Source organism: Oryctolagus cuniculus, chromosome 7 (genome assembly GCF_051225735.1).
Source record: "Oryctolagus cuniculus isolate XC-2025 breed Fujian yellow rabbit chromosome 7, ASM5122573v1, whole genome shotgun sequence".
In the NCBI taxonomy this organism is placed as follows: domain Eukaryota; kingdom Metazoa; phylum Chordata; class Mammalia; order Lagomorpha; family Leporidae; genus Oryctolagus; species Oryctolagus cuniculus.
Window position 1 is genome coordinate 68,030,074 of NC_142873.1, and position 26,552 is coordinate 68,056,625.

The window sequence follows — 26,552 nt, forward strand, 5'->3', positions numbered from 1 at the left end:
GAAACTTTTTGATATTATTAATTTTCTTACCATGGTCATAAGTAATTATTTCCCTAATAAAAGTATAAAATAAAATAAAGCTGATAAGTCAATTTGTTTAATACAATGATTTCCAATATATATGAAATATAATACTAAAAATAGCTTTTATTAATCACTTCCATAAGATTTTATTTGATACTATCAAAACACATGAATTAAAAAATTATTGGGCCAGCGCTGTGGCACAGTGGGTTAATGTCCTGGCCTGAAGCACCAGCATCCCATTTGGGTGCCAGTTCTAGTCCCGGTTGCTCTTCTTCCGATCCAGCCCTCTGCTATGGCCTGGGAAAGCAGTAGAAGATGACCCAAGTCCTTGGGCCTCTGCACCCAGGTAGGGGACCTGGAAGAAGATCATAGCTTTGGATCAGCACAGCTCTGGCCAGCCGTTGCGGCCAATTGGAGAGTGAACCATTGGATGGAAGATTTCTCTCTCTGCCTCTCCTCTCTCTGTGTAACTCTGACTTTCAAGTAAATAAATAAATCTTAAAAAAAAATTTAAAAAGTATTAATAATCACATTTCCTAATCTCTCACATTTAATTCAATCACACAATAAAATGATAAATTGTAACTTGATCACCAGTCTAGGAATCTAACACAAAGACAAGGTCCTTGTTATCTATTCTTAAATGTAATTGGAAATAGTAAATGTTTATATTTGAGCTTCACATAACTTAGTAAATATGTTTGCATTTATTTTATTCTTATATTAAAAATGTCTTTTTAAATTGTCAACTCCAATAACTAATATTAAGGCAGTATCCTACGTGGCTATTCTTCCAAAATATTGCGTATGACATTTTCTAAAGCAGATTACCTGGAAATATATGGTATACATCTGGGGAGTTAATTGAATACGCCTAATCAGACAAGTAATGAGCTTATCAGTGGTCATAATAAGACCCAGTAGGCCCAAAAACCACAAGGTCAATTTGAAGACAAAATATGGGAAAACGTCTAAATTCTGAGGCAGTGGTTATCAAAATTTACCATGTAAAAAATGATATATGTAGCTTAATGCCATTAGAATTTATGAATTCATTTTTTAAAGATTTATTTATTTATTGGAAAGTCAGAGTTATACAGAGTGAGAGAGGTCTTCTATATAATGGTTCCACCCTAATTGGCTATAAAGGCCGGAGCTGGGCCTATCCGAAGCCAGGAACCAGGAACTTCTACCGGGTCTCCCATATGGGTACAGGTCCCAAGGACTTGGACCATCTTCTACTACTTTCCCAGGCCATAGCAGAGAGCTGGATTGGAAGTGGAGCAGTGGGGTGTTGAACCTGTGTCCGTATGGGATGCCAGCACTGCAGGTGGCGGGCTTAACCCCCTACGCCACAGGGCCAGCCCCTTTAACTTCATTTTTGAATGTATAAATTTTGATTTAGCAAGTTTAAAGTGAAGCCTTCAAATTACTTCAGGAAGTATTAGTGCAGGAGTGTACCATGTCAATCCATTATAATACAGAAATAAAATTGTATGTGAGGTTTTAATTTGGTATATATATTGTAAAGCATTGTGCATAGTTTTGTAAACACTTAAAGATGATGTCTATAAAAATCCTTGAAGGCTTTTTTCATCTCTTCAATATTTCTGAACCTTAACATCTGCTTAAATTAGGGGCTATAAATTAATCTCTCAAATAGTTGAAACACATGCTCCTCTTTGAGATCTTAAAATTGTGTAAAGGTTTATTTTGTATTCTTGACTATAAGCCTGCATTGTTAAATAAGCGACTCTTACACCATTAACTGTTTCCCTAACAGAATACTTTTTCTCTTGTCTACCAGGGTTCACCAGGAGAACGAGGATCAGCAGGTACAGCTGGCCCAATTGGTTTGCCAGGGCGTCCAGGACCCCAGGGCCCTCCTGGTCCAGCTGGAGAGAAGGGTGCTCCTGTAAGTAATATCAAAGAGAAAATACATTATACTACTTTCCTTCAAAAGTTACTACTTTTTATTCAAGAGTATCAGCTCTGCGTACCCCACTGCATTCTCTCTGCATATGTGCCTGGCATATAAACACACCTTCTTTTATAGTTTTAATAGAGAAATTTCAATTCAATTAAATGAAATGACATTTTTCCACACTTTTTGAAACCCTAATACCTGTGAAGTAGCTGGATATTATTAATGTAAAAGGCTTCTCATTTTGCTCCTTTAAAAAATAAAACTGGGAGTTTTGATTAAAACTATACTTTGCTGCTTTATATTAGAAAAGTGTGAACTTTTACTCCTCTCATATTATAACTTCAGTCCCAATCATTTCCATAGTTCATAAATGAAATGCATGGAAAGTAGCTGTCCTACTCATAGTATTTGAGCTTTAATCACTAGTGAATGAGAGGGGAAACTTTGGACCAGTTATTTCATTTTATATTCACTGGAATTAAAAATTTTGTATTTACATGACTATAGTTGTATTCTGTTAATTAGGTTTAAGTTCTTTGCCAATATTTGTCCTCCATTTTTGTTCCTTCTTTTGATTATGTCATTTTAATGAGTAAATAAAAGAAGCTTTCTCTGATCGTCCACAAATAAGACACAATTTATTCAGTAAATGTAAATTAAAAGTTCTGACCATGGTATAAAAATATTTAGTAATTTTATGTGCTTCCAAGTCCCAATACATACAATTCAGTTAAACTGGTGTAATTCAAAGTGCTTCTTCATGACTCAGACTTCAGCTTTAGCTAGTTGATTGCTCTGATTGTTCGTATGTTTTTCCCCATCGCTCTGTAATAATATTCAAGTGTTTCTGTTTCAGTCAGTTTTTTTTTTTATTACAACAGAATACCACAGTAGACTGGGTAATTTACAATAAAAAGGACTTTATTGGCTCATCATTATACAGACTAGGAAATCCAAGGTGCAGAGGTGACTTTGGAAAAGGCATCCTTGCTATGTCATTCCATGATGGGATAGCACAGACAGCGTGGAAGAAAGTAAAAGGGAATTGAACTCTACTTTTTATAAGGAACTCACTATAGTAGTAGTGGACCTACTTTGGTGATAATTCATTCTTTCTTCTTTCATGGCCTCATCACCTCTCATCAAAGCCCACGTCCGAACACTATCACACTGACCGTTAAGATTCCAGCGTGTGACTTTGTGAAAAGACATTCAAACCATAACATTATCCAAATAAAAAAAGATTGTCTTCTATAATCCATTGGCTTTCAGAAACATTTAGAGTGAGGAAAATGCTACCTGTGGATATAATTTTTGGATGTAAGAAAAAGTACTTTTTGTGTGCTGAAATTTTTCTTAAAGTAATGTATTTTATAGCATACTCTGTGTGCATTGGGAGGAAAAATGAAGGAGGTAAATTCAAGCCCATTGATATGAGTTTATTAAAAAATCTAGGATACACATGTCTTGGCACAGTACAACCAAGAACATATGCCAGAAAAAATGAAATATAGTTTTTGACATAAGTTCAAAATATACTTACTAGAGAAGTCAAGAGTTCTGTGAATATAATACATTAAATCCAGGGTTTTAAAATGGATAAATACCTTTGCTTTATAAAGAATCTAAATACTGAAGTAAAGATCATATTAAAAACCTGCTGAAAGTGATAATAATTTAGTTTGAAAAGACAGAAGACAAGGTATTGACAAGCATTTGTAAGAGCAAGGATTTGGGCCTGGGTTTTGCTGATAATTGATGACATTATGCCTAGAAAAAAAAAAGGGAGTATCTTGTTAATCCATTCTCATCATCAACTCTAAGATAGGAAATTCATTCAATTGTTCTTTTTTTCAGCAAATAGTCATTCAGGCAAATGCTAGATCCTGTATTAGATAGCAATTGGGGCAAAAGCGTCTGCCTAATTAGGAACAGTGGCAGGAACTAATTTTGAGCATTGGGAGAAAGTACTCAGACATCCATGAAGAGGTCTTGTAAACATGGCTACAAATTTTGGCCAAGTGTTAAAAGCCACTTTTACTTTTTCCTGTTCCCAACTATAAATCTTCCATCTTAACTTCCTCTTAGCAGATTGCATTATAAAAATATTATTCAAGGGCTGGTGCTGTGGTGCAGTGGGTTAACGCCCTGGCCTGAAGTGCCGGCATCCCATATGGGCCCCGGTTCTGGTCCCAGCTGCTCCTCCTCTGATCCAGCTCTCTGCTGTGGCCTGGGATAGCAGTGGAAGATGGCCCAGGTCCTTGGGCCCCTACACCCGCGTGGGAGACCTGAAAGAAGCTCCTGGCTTCGGATCGGTGCAGCCCCGGCCGTTGCAGCCATCTGGGGAGTGAACCAGTGGATGGAAGACCTCTCTCTGTCTCTACCTCTCTCTCTAACTCTTTCAAATAAATAAAATAAATCTTTAAAAAATATTATTCAAATATCAGAAGGTGTAGTCTTACATGAAGACAAAAGACTGGATATGGCATTTGCAAAGCAAGCTTGTTGGGAGAGGAGAAAGTAAAAACAACGGCCATGAATATCCATATGAACTACATGGCAATAATTATGTCCTAATAACAGTCTCCAAATTGATCAGTCATATTTGAAGCTCTTGAAGGTCGGATTAGAAAGCAGAGAAGCAGTTGGTACCTACAATCTTTCCCAACTCTACTGTACTGATAGAAATATTTTGAAAGGGAGTATGATTCTTAAAGAAAACTATAGATTGTGTTGGGGAGGATGCAAAGTGTACAGATAAGAAATTATGTCAGTCACTTATCTATCTGATGGATTGTTGTAGAAATATGAAAAACAAAAGTTGGACCCAAAATACAATGAAATGAATGCATTACCTCTGAATGGATTAGGTAATAGGAATCAGGAATTTAAGAAAAAATATGCTTCAGATACTTATTTACAGTATCAAGCATATATGTAATTGTGGCAAGAATGGTCAGTGCTAGGATTGTGAAGCTTTGCCATCATTTATAACAGGGCCAGTTTGAATCATATTATTACATCACTGTATATATCTCCAGAGGCAGAAAATCAAATAATCCACAGAAAAGATTCTACTTTTGTTGAGTGTCTTAGGATCAAGAGCACTGAAAACTGAAACAAATAAAGCAAAAATAATAGAGATAATGATTTAACCTTCATAATGTTATTGCAGTGGAGATCAGAAAGTGGACTATGTATCAGTGTACCTTGTGCACACAGATCACCCCCAGTAAACCCTAGAACTAAAAGAAGAGAGGGCAGTTGGTAAAGAAGAGAGTTAGTATGACTGAATGTGTTGCTCTTATTATTGTACTGTGCACATGTTTACATATTTTACCATTAATATGAAAACATCCATGAAAAGTGAAATTAAGGAAGTCAGAGTAGACTAAGGCTGCCAGCGTGGAGCCAGTGGAAGCTGAACTGGGAACTCAGTCGTATTATTTATTTGCTTCATGATGTTGGCTGTTATTTAACATCAAAAGTCTGTTTTTTCATCTCTGTAAAGAGCATAATCAAAATATTTTGTGAGGATTAAATAAAATCCTATTTCTAATGCAATTTGCTGAATTGTATAAGTATAAAATAGTCATTATCAACTTCATTATTATTATCATCATCTTCAGTAAATAAACCAAAACATGTATAAGGAAAGATGAAACATTAACCTAAAAATAAATACATAAATGAACCTTTTGAATAAAGAGGGGTAAATTCTGTGAACTGTAATAAAGTTGAAGGTGTGAGTGTAGAATAAATATAAGACCATGGCAAGTCAAACAAAGGACATAAAGGATGCCTAATTATATCAGTTTTAAGGTCAGATTTAATATTTTATGTAAAGAGAGGGATACAAATCAAAACCACAATGAGATATCAACTTACCCCTTTCAGAATCACTAAAATTAAAAGCACAGAGAGTTGCTGGCCTGGATTGTGACAAAGGGGAACACTTAAATACTGTTGGTGAGAATGTAAATTAGAGTATCCACTGTGGAAAACAGTGCAGAGATTTCTAAAACAAATCAAAACAAAACAAAACTAGAAATAAACTTGCCATATGACCCCACAATCTGGCTACTGGGATTATACCCAAAAGACTTTCAACACAAGGTAGGGATACCTGCACTACCATGTATAAAGCAGCATTGTTCACAATAGCCAAACTTTGGAACCAACCAAGGTGTCAACAAGCAGATGAATGGATAAAGAAAATGTGGAATATATACACAATGGAATGTTTTTCAGTTATAAAAAAGAATGAAATTCTGTTATTTGCAGTAAGGTGGACACCACAGGAGGACATCATATTGAGTGAAAAAAGCTAGACCCAGAAAGAAAAATACTGCATGTTCTCTCTTAGATGTGGGAGCTAAAACTTAAAAAAAAATCAGAAAGAATGGAAAAAAGAAATGTCTGTGTGTGTCAGTATTGGAGCAAATAGAATTTTACAAAATTTTGTTTTATACTTTTGTCAAACTGATGGTTGAGAATGGTACACAACTATAGTTTTAATGATCTATGATTATTTTAAAATATACTCAATGTGGGTGAAATGGCCATTTTTTCATTCAATTATTGTTTATAGTCTTTGTCCATATTTTCACTAAACTAGGATCTTTTTGCTTTTTGCTTGTTACACTTCTTATTCAGTGAAATATTAAGCCTTTTTACTGTAATGTAATTTTAAAGTATGTTATCTCAAAATGGAAATAAAAGAAAGAGAGAAGTAAAGACAATGGGAAGGAAAGAGTGGGAGGAAGGGAGAGAGGAAAGGAATATTATTATTTTTGCTTGATATTTTAATTTTAATTAATTTTAACATATTCAATATGATTTGTAGATACAATTCTGAGAACATAATGCTAATGCCCTTCCTCTTTCCTCCCTCCTTACACCTCTCTTTTGTTCTACCTTTCTGTCTTTTTCTTTTGGTTTTTGAGTTAACATATTTTAAATTTACATTACATTAAAAGGCTGAATACTTCACCAAATAAAAAGTTTAACAAGTAAAAGATCCCTGTTTATAGGGAATATAGACAAAGGCTACAAACAATCATTGAATGTATAAATGATCATTACACCTATATTTTGGTCAAGTAGGCATTCGTAATTTCTTTCAATGAACTATAACCAATGACACTGTAGCATCTAAATATTTCTTATGTGGTTATAATAATTGAGTTCTTTTAGACTATAAGCCATTTCCTTTCAACCGTTTACTCACAATAATAATTTTATGTAGACTACAATACAAATAATTATACTTTATAGTTTTTGTTCTCTATTAGTTACCATAGATCAGGGAAAATATGATATTTCCCTTTTTTGGGGATTGTCTTATTTCTCTAATGATTTCTATAATGATTTCCAGTTGCATACATTTTGTTGTAAAAGAAAGGATTTCATTCTTTTTTTATGGCTGAGTAATATTCTCTAGTGTATAAGTGTATATGTACCACTTTTTTTTTTAAATCCAGTCATCTATTAATGGGCATCTGTATCTTTGCTGTAGGGAATTGAACTTCAATAAACATGAGGGTAAAGATCACTCTTTCAACTGCTGATTTCATTTTATTTGGTTAAATTCCCAGGAGTGGTATGGCTGGGTCATATGGTAGATCTATTTTCAGTTTTATGAGGAATTTCCATACAGTAATGCACAGTGGCTATATTTGGTTGCATTCCCACTAACAGTGGGTTAGGGAACCTTTTTCCCCACATTCTCACCAAAATTTGTTGCTTATTGATTTTTGTATGAAAGCCATTTTAACTGGAGTGAGGTGAAACCTCATCATAGTTTTAATTTGCATTTCCCTGATTGCTAATGATCCTTAGCATTTTTTCATTTGTCTGTTGGCCATTTGAGTTTCCTCTCTTGAAAAATGCCTGCTCAATTCCTTTGCCCATTTCTTAACTGGATTGTTTGTTTTATTGTTATTGAGTTTCTTGAGTTCTTTATAGATTCTGGATATTAATACTTTATCAGTTGCATAATTTGCAAATTTTTTTCCATTCTGTCAGTTGCCTCTACACTTTGCTGAGTGTTTCTTTTGCAGTGCAGAAGCTTCTGAGCTGTATGTAATCCCATCTGTCCCTTTTGACTTCGAGTGCCTGTGCTTCTGAAGTCTTTTCCAAGAAGCCTTTCCCTATCCAATGTCTTCCAGAGTTTCTCCAGTGTTCTCCAGTAATTTGATTATATGGAGTTTAGAATTAGGTCCTTGATACATTTTGAGTTTATTTTTGTATAAGGTGTAAGGTAGAGGTCTTGTTTCATTCTTCTGTATGAGGAGATCCAATTATCCCAGCACCATTTTTTAGAGAGATTGTCCCTTCCAAGGATTGATTTTACCTCCTCTCTCAAACGTTAGTTGACTGTAGATGTGTGGGTTGATTTCTGGGGATTCTATTCTGTTCCCTTGGTCTACATGTCTATTTCTATGCCAGTACCAGACTGTTTTGATTATAACTGCCCTGTAATTTGTGTTAAAATCTGGTAAATTTGGGTAGTGAAGCAACAGATAGAAAATTTCTCTGCATTATTCTGCTTTTGATGTACATGAAAATAAGTAAATAGGGGCCGGCGCCACGGCTCAAAGGCTAATCCTCCGCCTAGCAGCACCGGCACACCGGGTTCTAGTCCCAGTCGGGGCGCCGGATTCTGTCCCGGTTGCCCCTCTTCCAGGCCAGCTCTCTGCTGTGGCCCGAGAGTGCAGTGGAGGATGGCCCAAGTGCTTGGGCCCTGCACCCCATGGGAGACCAGGAGAAGCACCTGGCTCCTGCCTTCTGATCAGCGTGGTGCGCTGGCGCAGTGTGCTGGCCGTGGCAGCCATCAGAGGGTGAACCAACGGCAAAGGAAGACCTTTCTCTCTCTCTCTCTCTCTCACTGTCCATTCTGCCTGTAAAAAAAAAAAAAACAAAAACAAAAAAAAAAACAAACAAACAAACAAAAAAAACCAACAACAACAAAAAAACAGTAAATAAACATTTTAAACATTTTGGTTGGTGATTTGAAAATACTGTGTAACAGTCTATATCAGTTTGTACCAGAGGGACCTGAGCTAGATATTAGGACCTTTCCTTGGACAAGACATTGATGGTCAGATTTAAAAGATGAGGAGAATTAAGAAAGTGAAGAGCCCTATAGGAGCATTTTAGGCCAAAGAAACAACAAGGGCTCAGGCCATGTGACAAGCAGAACCATAGCATTAGGTTCAAGGGACTTAATAAAGTTAGATTGGAGTGCAGAAAGCAATGATAAGGGAAGGCTAATGTTGGGCAGGTGATAAGAGCCAAGATGATCTTCAAGCTACACTAAGCTTGGTCTGTATTTTAGGTCCAGGAAGCAAGTAAATTGACCTAAGAATGTAGGTCATGTGGTCTGATTGGCTCCCTGGTTATAAGGTGGGCACTATGTTGAAAGGGGAGATACAGGGAGTTGTTTCAGTAATTCAGGCCAAGGACACTTTTATTATAAAATAAAGTATGAGTGATGAAGTGAATATATGCGAGAAAGAATTAGGAGATAAAGCAGACAAAACTTATATCAGTGTAAAGGAACCAGAGATGATGAAGTGTATGGGGGAAGGGGGGATTGGACAGTGCAAGGGCAAGATCTGGTGACTTGTAGATGCTCAGGTTTAAAACAAGAGAAAAGACAGATCCACTAAATGAAATCAGAAAAATCTTGTACAAAATGGATAACATTGTGTCTTTTAGTAAGTAATTTATTTGAAACTGTGAAAGAATGCTTTATGCAAACAGAGATTGTCTTCTCTGTCAATGCACTGTTTTATTTATTTATTTATTTATTTATTTATTTATTTATTTTTTGACAGGCAGAGTGGACAGTGAGAGAGAGACAGAGAGAAAGGTCTTCCTTTGCCATTGGTTCACCCTCTAATGGCCGCTGCAGCCAGCACACTGCACCAGCACACCACGCTGATCAGAAGGCAGGAGCCAGGTGCTTCTCCTGGTCTCCCATGGGGTGCAGGGCCCAAGCACCTGGGCCATCCTCCACTACACTCCCTGGCCACAGCAGAGAGCTGGCCTGGAAGAGGGGCAACCGGGACAGAATCCGCTGCCCTGACCGGGACTAGAACCCGGTGTGCCGGCGCCGCAAGGCGGAGGATTAGCCTAGTGAGCCGCGCCGTCGGCCGCACGGTTTATTTTTTAAAACTAAACAATATAGGTAAAATTTCAGACAGGAAAATAATGCCGTTGCCCAAAACCCAAATAAAAAGAACACCAGAAAAAAGCTAATAGTTTTATCATTTTGAATCAGTAAACACAACAGTGAGCTAGATTATCAAAATTTAGGAAATTGTTGAGATATTTGTTAAAAATAAGAAAGACATATAAAAAACAAATTGAAATGTTGGACACATGAGCGGGACATCTTATGATCTTTAAGGTTCATATCTGCTGCACAGCAGTCTCATGGTGCTAATATGAAAGAACAAAAGAAGCTCAGAAAGTTTTCACAAACATTGGGCACCAAATTTGTCAATATGAAATACTTCCCTAGATAATACCTGTTCTTTTCAAATTATTTTTTGGCAGATAGCCTGAGATTCATAAATGATTAAAATTGATAGCATTGTTAGTCACAAAAGAAAGTAGGGATCTTTTGTGTTATCAGTTGCCATTGAATTTTCTTTCTTAGAAACATTAAACAACTTCTTTTCTGAATATAGGAATTAGATTATGAATATTGTAACTGCATTTAAAAAATGTGGCAAATGCCTCATTTATAGATTTCTTACAGCAAGTTAATGATCTGTTGCATTTTCAATACAGGGAGAAAAAGGTCCCCAAGGCCCTGCAGGAAGAGATGGAGTACAAGGTCCTGTGGGTCTCCCAGGGCCAGCAGGTCCTGCTGGTTCCCCTGGAGAAGACGGAGACAAGGTTGGTATCCATTATTCATGTTAGTACATCCTGTGAGAAAGTTTAGCTTTTTCCCATTATTTCCAGAATAAATCTTTTAAATATTAGATACCAGTGGAACGTTACCTTTTAAAAAGTTTCTCATGCCTTGCATCTATTCAAGCTTTACTTGAGATGCATAGGATTAGTGTATCTGCTCCATAAAATACTGTTTGGGATATATACAGAAAAATGGAATAAAGGAACAAAGACAGCAAAAATTCCAGTAGATGCCAAATTCCTTATTTATTTCTAAAACTGTTTCTGAAATGAATGTAAAATTAATAAACTTATTTGTATACACAGTTACAAGGCCTGGTGTCTTGGATATTGCACAGGAAGGCTTGATCAACTATTTGCTCCATAATCCTACTGTATTACTAAATAAGTAATAATTCTAAGCACTTGATCCCAAATGTATAAGTCTTTTGCTTAGTGTCTGAACTTAATCTGTTTCTAACATTATTGTAAAACACTATAAAAATGTGAACCAGCACTCTATATTGCATATACTATTTTAGCATTTGGAAAACTAAGGGAAAAGTAATTCTTGACTAATATGTAATTATACTTCTGTAAGTAAGTGTACATTCACTATCAGTTGAGAGTAGTGATATTAAATACAAAATTTATTTTTAATTGTAAGTTCAGTTTCAGTATTCTTCAAATTCAAGGTGTTTTTTGTTTAATATATACATATATGTGTATATATTAGTCAAAATAGAAAGCTAAGAACATAGAGAACTCATTTTTTTTACATTTTAAACAGGGACATTAAATACCAGTATATAATTATTTTAAGGGTAAAATTTAACAATTTGAAGATAATGATGATCATGCTGTGGCATATATTGATTATTGGAGACCAATTTTAACTTAAGTCTTTTGATACAGGGTGAAATTGGTGAACCAGGACAAAAAGGCAGCAAAGGTGACAAAGGAGAAAATGTGAGTTACTCACTTATTGAAGAAAGCTATTTGCATAACACTACCTACTGTTTATCAGATATGTTTTTCATAGTACAACTTCACTATCACAGATTATTAGACCAATACTATATTACCTTTGTGGTCTTATACCGCTCTATAATTCTGTGGAATTTTCTGTGATGTCAGGAATACTATGAGGTGTATATGTCATTAATCACAACTTCCCTATAACAAATGGGAATAACATAAATCTGTTCCATAAATTGTAAATTATGACTCAGAATATTTTCTTTTAACAAATCATTCAATGATCAAAACAGTCTTAATTCCTCACTTAAATAGCATGTTGATTTTGGCTTTTTAACAGTTTACATAAATTTTCAAATCATATATTGTTGGCCCTTATATTCACAGGTTCTACTTCAGTAGATTCAACCAATGCAGATTACAAGTCTTCAGAAAAGTCTACATCTGTACTGAACATGTAGAAATCTTTTTCCTTGTCATTATTCCCTAAACAACGCAGTATAACAATGATATACATATCATTGACACTATATTAGATATCGTGTGTGATCTAGAGATAATTAAAAGAAGGATAAGCATAGGATATGTGCTGCTTTATGTAAGAGATGAACTTGTGAGGATGTGACCTGGAACAGTTGCCTGTGAGTGGGCACCAGGGGTGACTGTACTTATACACATCCCTGCTCTCACAGATCACACGATAGATGATGACTCTCAAATGTATTTCACCTTAGCACTTCCTTACTAATTTACATTCTTTAAAGAATATCTATGGACATTTAGTTCTTTAATTCTTTATTTCCATTTTCTTTTCATCATTTTTGTGTTCATGAGTGTACTTTCCAACAGGACTGTATATTTTGTGGGATATGTCCTTTATTAAGTCTTTCACTTAGTGTAGAAGTTAGTAAATCTGCCTAACAGTTTGATCCTGATAGACAATTGCAGTTCTGTCCTATGGTCCATCTGTAATCTCAATTCCTTAAAGGTTAGAGTTACTGAACACTTTAACATGTGACTTTGGAAAGAGGTTTCATTGGCTCTGACTGCATCTCAAACTGAATAGTTCCTAAAATTCTATGTTGTAACTATTTTAAACCAAAAAGAAAATCTAGAATCAAAACAGAAATATCTTGCAGAAAATTGCAATATTTAACTAACAATAGGTTTGTAATTTATGTTTTGTTCAAGTAAAACCAAAACTTACCAAATATGTGATGACATGGATATTTTATTTATGCTATAAAATGGTGGCAAGAAATTGTGTACAGAAAATCAGTTGCATAAAATTTGGTGTAGCTGGCATAGACTGTAAATCCATGGTGTATGTTTGGCATAGTGGGTTAAGATGGCACTTTGGATGCCAACATGCCATACTGGAATTCTTGGGTTCACTACCCACATCAGGCACATGAATCTAGCTTCCTGTCATTATACACTTTAGTATTTGGATCCCTGCTACCCAATGTAGAGACCTGAGCTGAGTTCCTAGCTCTGGCCTGGCCCAATCCCAGCTTTTGCACGCATTTGGGAACTGAACCAGTGGGTAGATAATCTCTGTTTCTCTCTCTCTATCCCCTCTTTGCCTTTCAAATAAACATTTTAAAAAATAATTAAATTTATAAACTCATAAACCCTCCTTTAGTAAATGATTGCTTTTAAATTCTGTTTACTTTCTTAAAGGTAAATACTATTAATCTAATTAGAATAAATGTGCACTTGACAGAACCCCAATCTCAACAGTATAATCAAGGATATTTTAAAGTGAAATGGTGAGATGGGGAGAACAAGGAGATGAAAATGCAATGAAAGCTACTATAAGCTGTAGCTACTTATAGCATAGGTACTAAGCCACCAGCAATTGTTCTCACCTTCAATTTTATACCCTTAGAGCAAATGTCTGTATGGTATAAAAGATAAGTAACGTCTGAGTGTTATTAGGAAAACAATATTGGCCTAGCAGAAATCATAAGGGGTTCTAAGTCACTGCAGTGGTCCTAGAGCACATATTCAGAACTCTTGTTTTAAAAGCCATCTTCCAGGCCGGCGCCACGGCTCACTAGGCTAATCCTCTGCCTTGCGGCGCCGGCACACCGGGTTCTAGTCCCGGTCGGGGTGCCGGATTCTGTCCCGGTTGCCCCTCTTCCAGGCCAGCTCTCTGCTGTGGCCAGGGAGTGCAGTGGAGGATGGCCCAGGTCCTTGGGCCCTGCACCCCATGGGAGACCAGGAGAAGCACCTGGCTCCTGCCATTGGATCAGTGCGGTGCGCCGGCCGCAGCGTGCTGGCCGCGGCGGCCATTGGAGGGTGAACCAACGGCAAAGGAAGACCTTTCTCTCTGTCTCTCTCTCACTGTCCACTCTGCCTGTCAAAAAAAAAAAAAAAAAAAAAAAAAAGCCATCTTCCCCATCAAATAAGTTGTAATGAAGAATAATTCAATCCAATGACTTTTTTTGTTGTTTATTTTTTAAAAAATAATTTTATTTATTTACTTGAAAGAGTTACACAAAGAGAAAAGAAGAGGCAAAGAGAGAGAGAGGTCTTCCATCCGCTGGTTCACTACCCAAATGGCCACAACTGCCGAAGCTGAGCCAGTGCGGAACAAGGAGCCAGGAGCTTCTTCCTGGTCTCCCACGCAGGCGCAGGGGCCCAAGGACTTGGGCCATCTTCTACTGCTTTCCCAGGCCACAGCAGAGAGCTGGATCTGAAGAGGAGCTGCTGGGACTCAAATCGACACCCATATGGGATGGTGGCATTGCAGGCTGTGGCTTTACCGGCTATGCCACAGTACCAACCCCTTGTTGTTTATTTAGTGCCAAAATTTTATAGAGCTTGACCAGCTAATAATATAATAAAACAGGGCAGTTAAGAAATATCTATGTTGGTAAAACTCATAATGCATTCTGAAATGTATTGTTGAAAATAAGGAGCTCTAGTGTACTTTATATATAACACCGTATTTACATACATATGCACAAAAATTCTAAATTTTCATACCACTACTTTCTATATGTTTAGAATTATCAGAGTCTCAATTTCATTTAGAAGACAGTAAAAAGGAAAATTTTATGTGATACTTCTGATTCACAGGTCTCATTAAAGAATTCTGATATTTTGAAAATTTTCAAAATGTGAATCTTTAAGTTGGTTTATATTAGCATAGAAATCCATTTTTAAATATTTACAACATTACACGTGGGAGTGCTTAAAACACATTTGAATTTAAAATTGATTTCAAATAAGAACGTCTGAGACTCAATGAGAAAATAAGTAACAATTGACTGCATTAAATGCAAAAGAATTTCTAAGTAATGCTTCTTTTTATTCCCTAAAGGGACAGAGATGTTTTAAAAATCTTGATCAGACAAATGTTTTGTTTTATGTAGCTGAGGCTTTTGTGGCATCAGTTTCAAAATTACTGATATTTTTTCTCACTGCAGGGTCCTCCTGGCCCTCCAGGTCTTCAAGGACCAGTTGGTGCCCCTGGAATTGCTGTAAGTATTCCATTTTGTTTAGTAAATGTAAATTGTTCCAGCTTCCTGATTAAATTTATGGACTGTCACATAACCAGTCAATTTTGTGTGGTAATAAGTTTTCCTTTGTGCTTAACATGGACTCACATCTAAATTATCTAATATAGCTAAGCAAGCTGATTCTTCCATTGCAAACATTGTGACTTCATTTGAAAATAAATAATAACCAGTTGAGAAGTACTTAATGTGTAATAAATTCTGAGCATGATTTTCCCTTATTGGGCAGCTTTTGCTTCATTTAGGATACATGCCCAAATCAAAATCATTCATATTCCAGAAACAAAGCAAGTAAGCAAAACAAATAACATTTTTAGTTTACTTCTGACTTGGTTATTTTCAAATAGATCACCTTTTATTCAATTAAAAATGGCCAAGTTTTTAGAATGGCTTTTACCGTTAATGGTTTTTACAATTTATGATAGTTTTTCTTGCTCTTCTCTAGGGAGGTGATGGTGAACCAGGTCCCAGAGGACAGCAGGGGATGTTTGGACAAAAAGGTGATGAGGGTGCAAGAGGTTTCCCTGGACCTCCTGGTCCTATAGGTCTTCAGGTAAGATGCTGTCGGCACTGTTTACTCCACGTTTTCCACCTGCTGCCCACGTGAGGTTCTCTGGTAGATGCAAAACATTGTATTTTTCTGTATCAAAAATTTAAGTATACTTTTTTAATTATAATGATTGTTTAGCTTATATGTATATCTGAAATTCAGCTGCTTTTTATCAAGTGCTGTTAATTTTTCTGAAGAGAGTATCAGTCCCAGTTCCTGCATCTGTAGGACATTTAGTCCCTGCTAAAGTATAATGCCTCCTTTCTTCCTATTTTGTTTCAAAAATGCAGTTCAGTTCTCTAAGTCTGATACTTAAAAATTAAGTTGCTGGAAGTGTGCTTTCATAGCTCTCATGGCAAAAAGAAAGTTCTTCACATAATTAACAAAATTTAAAAGCATTTGGAAAAATAGCAGACTACCACTAGTATGTGTGAAATGATAGCAGGTAAGATAAACAGATTAACTGTAAACAGATCATTCAAAATAACTTACACTTTAAAAATAGTAATTGTATTTTATGAAGTGTATTCAGGAAGGAAATATTAATTGCAGAACACTAGAAGCTAAGAAATTTGTATTGACATTTGTCTTACAGCTGAGCTTTCAGGCAGACCATTACATAGTAGATATCTTCATTTATACTACTTCCTGTAAACTTTGGAAACATCTTTTCTTTCTTCTACTTCCTTTGCTATACTGGCCAAGCAATTCAAGATTATAAGCTTTTGTACCTAATGATGTTTGGTACTTTAAATTTTTAGAAATATAAATTAATTCTTATACTTCACTATGCATAAAATTTTGTGAAGATGGATAAAAGTATATGTATGTTGAATATGTATAAACTTCATCTTGATTAAATGACAAAAATACAGATTTTGGTATTAAATAGATTTTTATGTTCATGATTGTACAAATTACATTCAAAATACAATATGGTAATTTATTATAGAAGTAGCACTGGTAAAACCTCAATGGGTATCTACTAGTAAACATGATGTTCTAATTGTCTTTAATTTTAATGCCAAGATAATTCTTTCAAACCTGAAAAGTGCAAATACTTCACTTTTATATTTATTAGTGTTAACTCTTATACTTGAAAGAAAACTATAAATGCAATCAACAGTACAGCATATTGATATGTTTGGGAAGCATGCATATTTGAAAAGAACAGAAGGCATTAAGAATAGATTGCCGGGCAGATATTTTGCACAGCAATTACTATGCCACTTGGGGTGCTCACAGCACCAAACTGGAGCATCTGGGTTTGAGTCCCTACTACATTTCAGATGCAGCTTCCTGCAGAAAGGGCAACCTGTGAGACAACAGGTGATTGAGTCCCTACCACCCACATAGGAGACCAGAGTTTAGTTCCTGGTTGCAGGCTTTTGCCACTGGCCACTGAGGGCATTTGAAGAGTAAACGAAAGGATGGAAGACCTCTCTATTTCTCCCATTCTTTGTTTCTCTCTCTTTCAAATAAATGAATAAAATTAAAAACAATTATATTGCTAATGGATACATTACTAATCATTTTCTGTCTGTTTAGCTGATTGCTCTGAAGCCCCTTGGTTCTCATGTGTAAAGAAGGGGCCTTGTAGTTTACATCTATAAAGTGGTCAATAAAAATTATCATTATTTCCATAAAGTAGGAAATGTGCTCTTGGATGAGAGAATGATTCAAGAAATCAATTCATTAACAAAAATTGATTATATCTTCCCAGAGCTACCTCTTTAAATCAGGAAGCTGAAAAGATGCTAATGTAATTAACATGTTCACAATTGCATCTGCATTATTTAATTGAACCTTCATGGCAGAATAGATATTAGCAATTATAGTAGACATAAATAATAATAATCTAATACACAGGTTAAATGATTGTATTTTTCAAATTGATAGTTAGTATGCATCTGCAAATGAAAGAGATATGTGCTTAATGAGAGTTCTTGATCAGAATTCATTGTTTGATGCATCATTTAAGTGGCAAATGATTTTAAATTGATAGACCTTAAAACAGAACCTCTCCTTGCATAAATTACTCCCTAGGAGAAAGTTAATACCTATAAAAACTGATTACCACTGGAGTGCCATCCAGCCCAGTCAGTTCCTACAACAGAAGAATCTGACTCATTATGTCTCTATTAATTTTATTAATAAAAGCATTTCTTTCTTAATCAACCCAAACTACGATCAAACTTAATTAAAAAGAAATAAATATTTAATTTTTTTTCTGTTGGAAGATTCCTACTGAACTAATAGGAGTAATCATATGCATTAAGAAAAGATGACAGGGGCTAGATCCGGGCTGAGTAACTTCCAATCCAGTCCCTACTAATGAGCCTGGTAAAGCATATTCAATTATATTTGTCTTTATTCTTTATCATATACTCTATTCATGTTCAGAGTATGTCACATTACAAGTAGTACTGTTCTATCCCATTAGTTCCTACAATCTAATATATTTATCTGTTTTTCCCTAAGATGAAACACATGGAACAATTGAGAATTTTCAGCATCAAAGCTAGTGTTACAAGAACATTTATTACACATAACTTTTTCTGTTCAGTTATTATTGGGAATGGCTTATCTATCATTCATTCAGCAAATATTTTATTGAGATTATAGTTTTTGCTTGCGCCTTTGCTTGTTGAAAGAGATAAAAAAATTAATACATAAAAGGTGACTGCCTCAAAGTAGATCATGCTTATAAGTATTTAAAGAAGTGACATAATTATGTTTCCAAATATGAAAGTTAAGTATGTACAAAGTATTGTTGTAGTGTGAAAGAGGAAATATAAACAATTCTGAATGGAGCATTAGGAAGATCAATTTGGTGAAGTACATTTTCTCATTAAGATATATCCAGATGGAATTTAAGTATAAACTACACAGTTTGAATTTATACTGCCAGTCAGAACTTCTATAAAATTACAGCTCAATTGGATACACTGAAGTTGATTTAAGAGAATAAAGGAAGTGTAGTTAGCAATTTTTATGCTCTTGTGCATTTTTAAGATTCAAAAGAGGAATTAATATGTCAAAAATTTTATAACCTTGGAAATGTGCTGCTTAGTCCTGCTAAACCACTGTATGAGGGATGAGCAAGGCAGTGGTGCCTTTTCTCTCCACAAAGACACAGGGACACGCTTCTGTGAACATGTCCATGTTTATTCACAAGCATGTACATTATAAAGGGCAGGTAAAAGGGACATCACCAATTCTAGAGAATGCTGACCATAGGGCAGAATGAACAAAGGCGCCAATATGCCTATCCAATCAGCTTGAAGGTCACATAGACAGGATGCCTCCCCAGGTGGGCCTAATGGGCCTGTTTGCATGCGGGCGTAGTTTAACTCATTGGCAGAAGGCGGGGGTGGAGAGAAATGTGTCTGGACTCAGGAAACTGCTGAGATTGCCCACAGAAATGTATTAGAATATTTATTTTCATAAGAGTTTTGTCAAACTAGTACCTAACTATGAAAACCTCATCAGGATGAATATTATAAAATGCAATATAATTTTACAGAAAATCTATACCATGACAATTAGCTATGCTAGTTATGAAAGAATAAATCACATATTCATTAGTTCACACACAAAATCTTGTATTCAGTCATTGTAACTAAAAAAAGTATGAAATTATGCAAACCATACATTACATGAGTAGGTATTAAGATTTTATAATATACATATAGGCAATTATTGCATTATGAGTATTTTAGTACATGCACATTTTAACCACAATTTTATTGTAATTAACTTTATATTTAATTTTTTATTTTGGATTATCATTTGAACAAATATATCTTTTCAAAGCCATGAATGACTTTTATTGTTTTTCTACTTTATTTTCCTAGGGTCTGCCAGGGCCACCTGGTGAAAAAGGTGAAAATGGAGATGTGGGTCCCATGGTAAGTTTTTAATTTTCTTCTGCTTAATGGATGCTGTTTATTTCCACCCTATTCATTTGTTTCTTTAAGTTTATTAATATTAACGAAATAATCCTAAAGGTTAGGACACTTTTCTTCACCTATCCCCATCAGCAATCATTAAATATTTATATTCACTCTAATATATTTTCAACTTTTCTCTTTCTATAAGTTCTGAATTAGTGTTACACTACATGTCTATCATTTATTAAGCTATATATTTTATAGTTTTCATTTCTATGTATATACAAAGAACTTCGAAAAATTCCTGGAAAAAATAATTGTCTTTGAATTCTGTGTTCTCATGGATTTTTTATGGTACCTACATAACTCTTGATGAGTATATAATCAGCTGCCTGGTTTTAGTAGTTTCTCAGTCTTTAGCATTGGAACTGGACCTTGATGTGGAACAAAGAGAGAACAGATACACTTACAGTTTGAAGCACATTCTTAATTTAGTAAAGAACACTGGCACAATTACAATGCTAGTATTTTTAATTATTTGTGTGAATTGATTTTGGCATTCTACTCTATGACTTCAAACAAAAATTTTAAATATATCTGTTGGTTTATATAGCATTTCTTTGATAAAGGAAAAATTGTTCAAAGTGACTGGAATCTACAAAGAAATAGGATGAATATATTTCTTGATGTCTCTTTTTCTTCAACACCACCCCCAGTTTTACCTCCTTCAGAATTTTACTTTGAGATTATATAGTTGCATGTTAAGTTTTATTCTCCTTAAAGACCACACTCAAATCTATTATATCCTTTAAAGAAATTGTTATAATCATCAATATAACTAAATACGAGGGATGCATAGTAAACATATCTGATTCACAGAACTGATTAATATTTCCAAGCAGCATCAGATATCTAGCAAGAGCCTTACTAGATACAGTTGCTATGGTTTCTGAATCATTGATACATTCTTTGTGACCTTATCGTTGTGCTAGAAAAACTTTTCAACCAAGGCATTAGAATAAACTCTAACCTTTAAAAAGTACTAATGTTCTAGTATTTACCAAAGACTGTTTTAATCCTAACCTTGAAGTAAATTGTTTTGGTCACCCATATTTTAAACAAAGTACCCTGAGTTAATTTTAATGCACAACCAGGAGAGAGAATATCCATTTTGGAATAAAAACACATAGTTACTCCCAATTCCAGCATACAGAACATAGGAATTTACACACACACACACACACCCCAAAATGCAAGTAAACAAAAAATATAAGTGCTTTTATTGGGTGAAGTGATTATATAGTCAAACACCATTTATTATTCTTACTTTATGTTATACTGGCACATTGTAGCATAAAATAATGCTAGTCAGGTTGTAGATACATTGTAGCAAACAATAGCAGTTGTCTTTCTTGGCCTTTTTCTTAATAATTTTTTTTTCTGGTCATAATTCCCCTGTAGATATATGTAAATAATCATTTGCTAACATATGTTGTATCAAACAAGCAACACTTATAATCCTGATTCGCTTCATTGACTGTAATTTCATAAGATTACAGTTGTTTTAGTTTCCTTAATCACAAAATGAAATATCTAAAATGTATTGGAATTTGGTCCTTATTAACCTTATTGTTCATCTTTTCTAGGGTCCACCTGGTCCTCCAGGCCCAAGAGGCCCTCAAGGTCCCAATGGAGCTGATGTAAGAACTTGACACATATGTTCATTAATTTGAAGATATTTAGGTGTTGATATTATTTCATGGCAGATGTTTTCTGAGACACAATAAGGAGATAATCACACTATTGCTAATGTTAAGTGGAAGAGCGCTCAAAGATTATGTATTCAGTACACTCCACTATATGGGAAAAGAACCAGTCTTTTTAGGGGACAAATCACCACAAATATAAAATAGGTCCATCGTTTATATTCAAGGTATATTTACTGATGAGTTTGAAATATTAGTATTATGATTGTATTATAATTAAACACATTGCTGGGATAAACATACTTATGTTCTACAAGTTATAAACGTTCAATAAATAGTTGCTGAATTCTTTTAAATTTAACCTTTTCTCTGACAATGGGATGAGGAGATGGCTTGTAATTAGCTTTCACTATATTTGTCTAGGTTTTTGCTCTAAACATTATTTATGATGCATCTACCATTAGTGATTTTTTTCTGAAAGCATTACACTTTTTATTTTCAATCTATTAATGTATTAGCTGTACAAGGTGTCTTCAGAAAGTTCATGGAAATAGATAGTATGAAGAAACTATGCTTTCAGAATTTTTTGTACACACAATAAATATTTTTTCCTGAACTTTTGGAAGTACCTCCTTATGTACAAGATAACTGCATCTCGTACTATCTAGCCTTTGTCCTTTCAGATGTGTTAATAGAATTTTCACCAAACCTATTAATTATTCCAATATTCTAGTGTATTAAATCGTAATAAAACATTTAACTTGTTGATACTGTATTTGTCAGCTATATGCACTTAACATATACCTGAGAAAAGTAACATAAGAAAGGAAATAGGTTTATTTTGGCTCACAATTTTTGGAGGTTCACAATCCAAATTCAGGCACATCCCATTTGTTCAACTGTCTGGTGAGGCCCAAGGATAGCAATGGTAGCATGGATGGAGGAAAGTCAAATTGTGACCTGAAATCAAAGAGAGAAGCTGGACTCCACCCAGCTTTTACAATGCTCTCTGACTCACTATCCACCAGGGAGCACCCACAGTGCTGTAAGGACCTCCTCCTAGGCCCATCTCCTAGATACCATAATTGAAGTAGGTTTCTACTCTTATTACCATCAATTTATGACTGTAAGTTTGGGAGCTATATCCTATTTAAACCATAACAATTACCAATATTGGATTTATAACCTTCAATGATATCTCTTCTGACTTCATCTTTTCCTGATGAAGTACCTGATGCTTTCTTTCCTCATTCTTCTTTCTTTTCATTGTTGATCTTTGGTGCTTGCTTTTAAACCTGACAGGCATTACTTAAAAGAGGGACTTTTAGCATGTGTTATGTGATTCTTTTTTCTTTTCTTTCATGTTAATGTGAAATTAATATAAACAGAGCAGGTTCAATGGAGTTCATAGATACAGTGCTATGTATATAATGGTATTCTCTTCCTTCCTTCCTCCATCTCTCTTCTCTCTCTCTCCTCCCTCCCTTCCTTTCCTCCTTCCTTCCTCCCTCCCTCCCTCCCTTCCTTCCTTCCTTCCTTCCTTCCTTCCTTCCTTCCTTCCTTCCTTCCTTCCTTCTCTTCCTTCCTTCCTTCTCTTTCTTCCTTGATCATTAACCAGAGTTCTAGTTCTTATTCACTACAAAATCATCCTTTAAAATACCTAACTATTCCATGGAAGAGATTGGAATTATGTTCCTGGTACAAACTTGAAAAGCCAGAGCTGGAAGTCCCTTGTAATATCATAGGAATTCTGATGAATTTGAAAATCAATGGAATATATTAAATTATTTGCTCTTTACTAAATTTGACAGCTTAATACGGCCGGAGCCGTGGCTCACTAGGCTAATCCTCCGCCTTGCGGTGCCGGCACACCGGGTTCTAGTCCCGGTTGGGGCACCGGATTCTGTCCCGGTTGCCCCTCTTCCAGGCCAGCTCTCTGCTGTGGCCCGGGAAGGCAGTGGAGGATGGCCCAGGTGCTTGGGCCCTGCACCCCATGGGAGACCAGGAAAAGCACCTGGCTCCTGGCTCCTGCCATCGGATCAGTGCGGTGCGCCGGCCGCAGTGCGTCGGCCGCGGCGGCCATTGGAGGGTGAACCAACGGCAAAGGAAGACCTTTCTCTCTGTCTCTCTCTCTCACTGTCCACTCTGCCTGTCAAAAAAAAAAAAATAAAAAATAAAAAAAAGACAGCTTAATACAAGACTTCATTTTGTCCAATCTTCAAAATGACTCAGAATGCTTTGACAGATATTTCTTTGTCTTTGAGAACAATTATCTACCTGTTTGTGAATTATTTCTCTGCAAGAATAAGGATAATGCTATTCCTTTTTCTCCATTTTAGGGCCCACAAGGACCCCCAGGATCTATTGGCTCTGTTGGTGGTGTAGGAGAAAAGGTAAGGAGCTTAGTGATACACAGTTTGAAACAGCAGCGATTAAGTACATTTGATAATGCTAGACAATATTTTAAGTGTTTCTAACAATGTGTAAGCACTTTACATATATTTATAAGATTTATGTATCATCTATTCTAGTAATTATGGAAATTAAAGATAAATGACTGAGTTATCATGCTTTTGATTGCCAGGTATTACAGTAATGCAGTTACTTCCTGATGGTGGTATTGTTATCTACATTTGTAGGTTTTGAAAGCTAAGGCTTAGAAAATTTCAGTAATGTCATAAAGGTGTTTTCATCAGAAAATGACTAAGCTTACATACAATGAGAGCCATGATTATCTAACGAGGATAGTGTCTCTAAGTAATATGAAGCATAAAAATAGAAGACATTCGTTGAAGTAACTGACTCAAAAGAAGAAAAGGAATCCTTTAAATCACAAAGAAATTGATCGTTTGTCATTTTTGAATTCTATTTTCATTATTAATACTATGGTCTGTCTTTGGCACTTCTCAAAATAGTTGGCATGTGCCCTAACATCTGGGCTCAGAATAGCTTCCTTTTCTTGCAAATATGATTTTATTAAAAAAACCTGCCTTAACTATTATGAAAATATTAGTGATGCACTTGATTTCCTATTTATACATTTGTGTTTTGGTGTTTGTAAAATTTTCTAGAAAATCTCTTGATATTTACTTAACTTAAATATAATTATTTTTGAAGAAAGAATTAAATATAAAATATTATATAGTGAAAAGATGGAAATTTTCTTGAATTCTAGTTATTAAAGTATTGCCAGTGATGCAGACTTATTCTAACCTTAAAAATGATCCTGTTCCTGGTCTTAAGTCTTTTTAGCATATTCTATCAAGCACTTAAATGTGTTTATTTTGTTTGAAGGATTTACCCCTTGTGAAGATAATTAATAATATAGAATATATTATTAGGATGTTTACTTCTGCTCAGCACCCATGTTCTGTTTGTGTTATGGTCAATCATCTATGATTAACTATTCACAATAGCTTATTAATTACTAAATTAGAATGATTTAAAAGTCATTCTTTAATTCTTTCTGCATAAACACTGTAGTTTCTTAGATTGGCTATCTCTTTTCTATATGTTTAATTTTTACAGATTGTTTATGTGAAAGGCAGAATGACAAAGTTAGGGGGAAGAGACAGAGCGATAAAGGGAAAGTGAGAGACGAAATCTTTTGTTTGTTGATTTATTCCCCAAATACCCTCTGCAGCTAGGATTGGGCCAATTCAAAGCCAAGAGACTGGGACTCCCTCTGGGTCACCTACACAGATTGCAGGGACTCAAGCAGTTTAGCCATCATCTATCTGCTGTCTCCAACTCATATTAGTATGTAGCCAGGACTCAATGAGGCACTGTGATCTGGGCAACACTAACAGTGACTTAACCAACTGTACCATAATGCTCACCCATATATGTTTATAGATTTAAAGTTGTTTGTTGAAACTAAGTGATGGGGGTGAAATTGAGAAAACATTTCATTGCATTCTTTTGGCCTAGGAAGAATAGCGTTAAGAGAACACTGGTCTCTAAGGGTCTGGGCATATTAGATAACATCGGTCTGAAACATTTTCCTCTTCTCTTTGCATCATCTTCTTTTGGCTATAATGGTAACTAGATAATTATGACAACTATTCTATAGTTTTGATTTCACCAATATCACACGTCCTGTAGAATTTACTGGCTCTTTCAGCTTCTCTTACTGGATTCTTAAAGAGTCTTTGAGGCAGAAGGAACAAATCTAAGTACATAGTTGCCTTTTCCTTCTGTGTTACTTTTGGATGTAGACATGAATCCCAGCTGCTTGGATTTTGGGAGAACTATTCAACCCTATTACCATTTAGTTCAAAGCATATGTAGCAATATTTTCCCAAGTTTGAATCTTAGGAGAATGATTCAGTCAGATTGGTGACGTAACTCTTATGTATGATGTACCTGAATTGAAATTTGCTAAAATAAAAAAATAGGGTTTTAATTTTACTTCTTTCCTTTTTGAAACTTTGTGACAGATAGCAGGATATAAAAATAATGTCTAACCTTACTCTTTTATTTAAAATTTGGGCTAAGAATTACAAATTTCTGGCATCATCTTTTTTTTTAACTTTTATTTAATAAATATAAATTTCCAAAGTACAGCTTTTGGTATAGCGGCTTTTCCCCCCCATAACTTCTCTCCCACCCGCAACCCTCCCATCTCCCACTCCTTCTCCCATCCCATTCACATCAAGATTCATTTTCAATTATCTTTATATACAGAAGATCAGTTTAGTATATATTAAGTAAAGATTTCAACAGTTTACACCCACACAGAAACACAAAGTGTAAAATACTGTTTCAGTACTAGTTATATCATTAATTCACATTGTACAACACATTAAGGACAGAGATCCTACATGGGGAGTAAGTGCACAATGACTCCTGTTGTTGATTTAACAATTGACACTCTTGTTTATGGCGTCAGTAATCACCCTAGGCTCTTGTCAGGAGTTTCCAAGGCTATGGACGCCTGGAGTTTGCCAACTCTGATGTTAGACAAGGTCATAGTCAAAGTGGAAGTTCTCTCCTCCCTTCAGAGAAAGTTACCTCCTTCTTTGATGACCCGTTCTT

The 26,552-nt window shown here is 35.3% G+C and overlaps 1 protein-coding gene across 8 annotated transcripts in view; it reads left to right on the top strand.

Annotated features, from left to right (window-relative positions):
* The window catches only part of COL11A1 (collagen type XI alpha 1 chain), a 208,602-nt gene that overhangs the window by 143,006 nt on the left and 39,044 nt on the right, over nt 1-26,552 (top strand). For all 8 annotated transcript variants that reach the window (XM_008264806.5, XM_089337031.1, XM_089337028.1 and 5 more), the window contains 8 exons: nt 1,835-1,942; nt 10,757-10,864; nt 11,777-11,830; nt 15,277-15,330; nt 15,812-15,919; nt 19,774-19,827; nt 21,456-21,509; nt 23,855-23,908. In XM_008264806.5, coding sequence (XP_008263028.2) covers nt 1,835-1,942; nt 10,757-10,864; nt 11,777-11,830; nt 15,277-15,330; nt 15,812-15,919; nt 19,774-19,827; nt 21,456-21,509; nt 23,855-23,908 — 594 coding nt within the window. The remainder of the gene's footprint in view (nt 1-1,834; nt 1,943-10,756; nt 10,865-11,776; nt 11,831-15,276; nt 15,331-15,811; nt 15,920-19,773; nt 19,828-21,455; nt 21,510-23,854; nt 23,909-26,552) is intronic.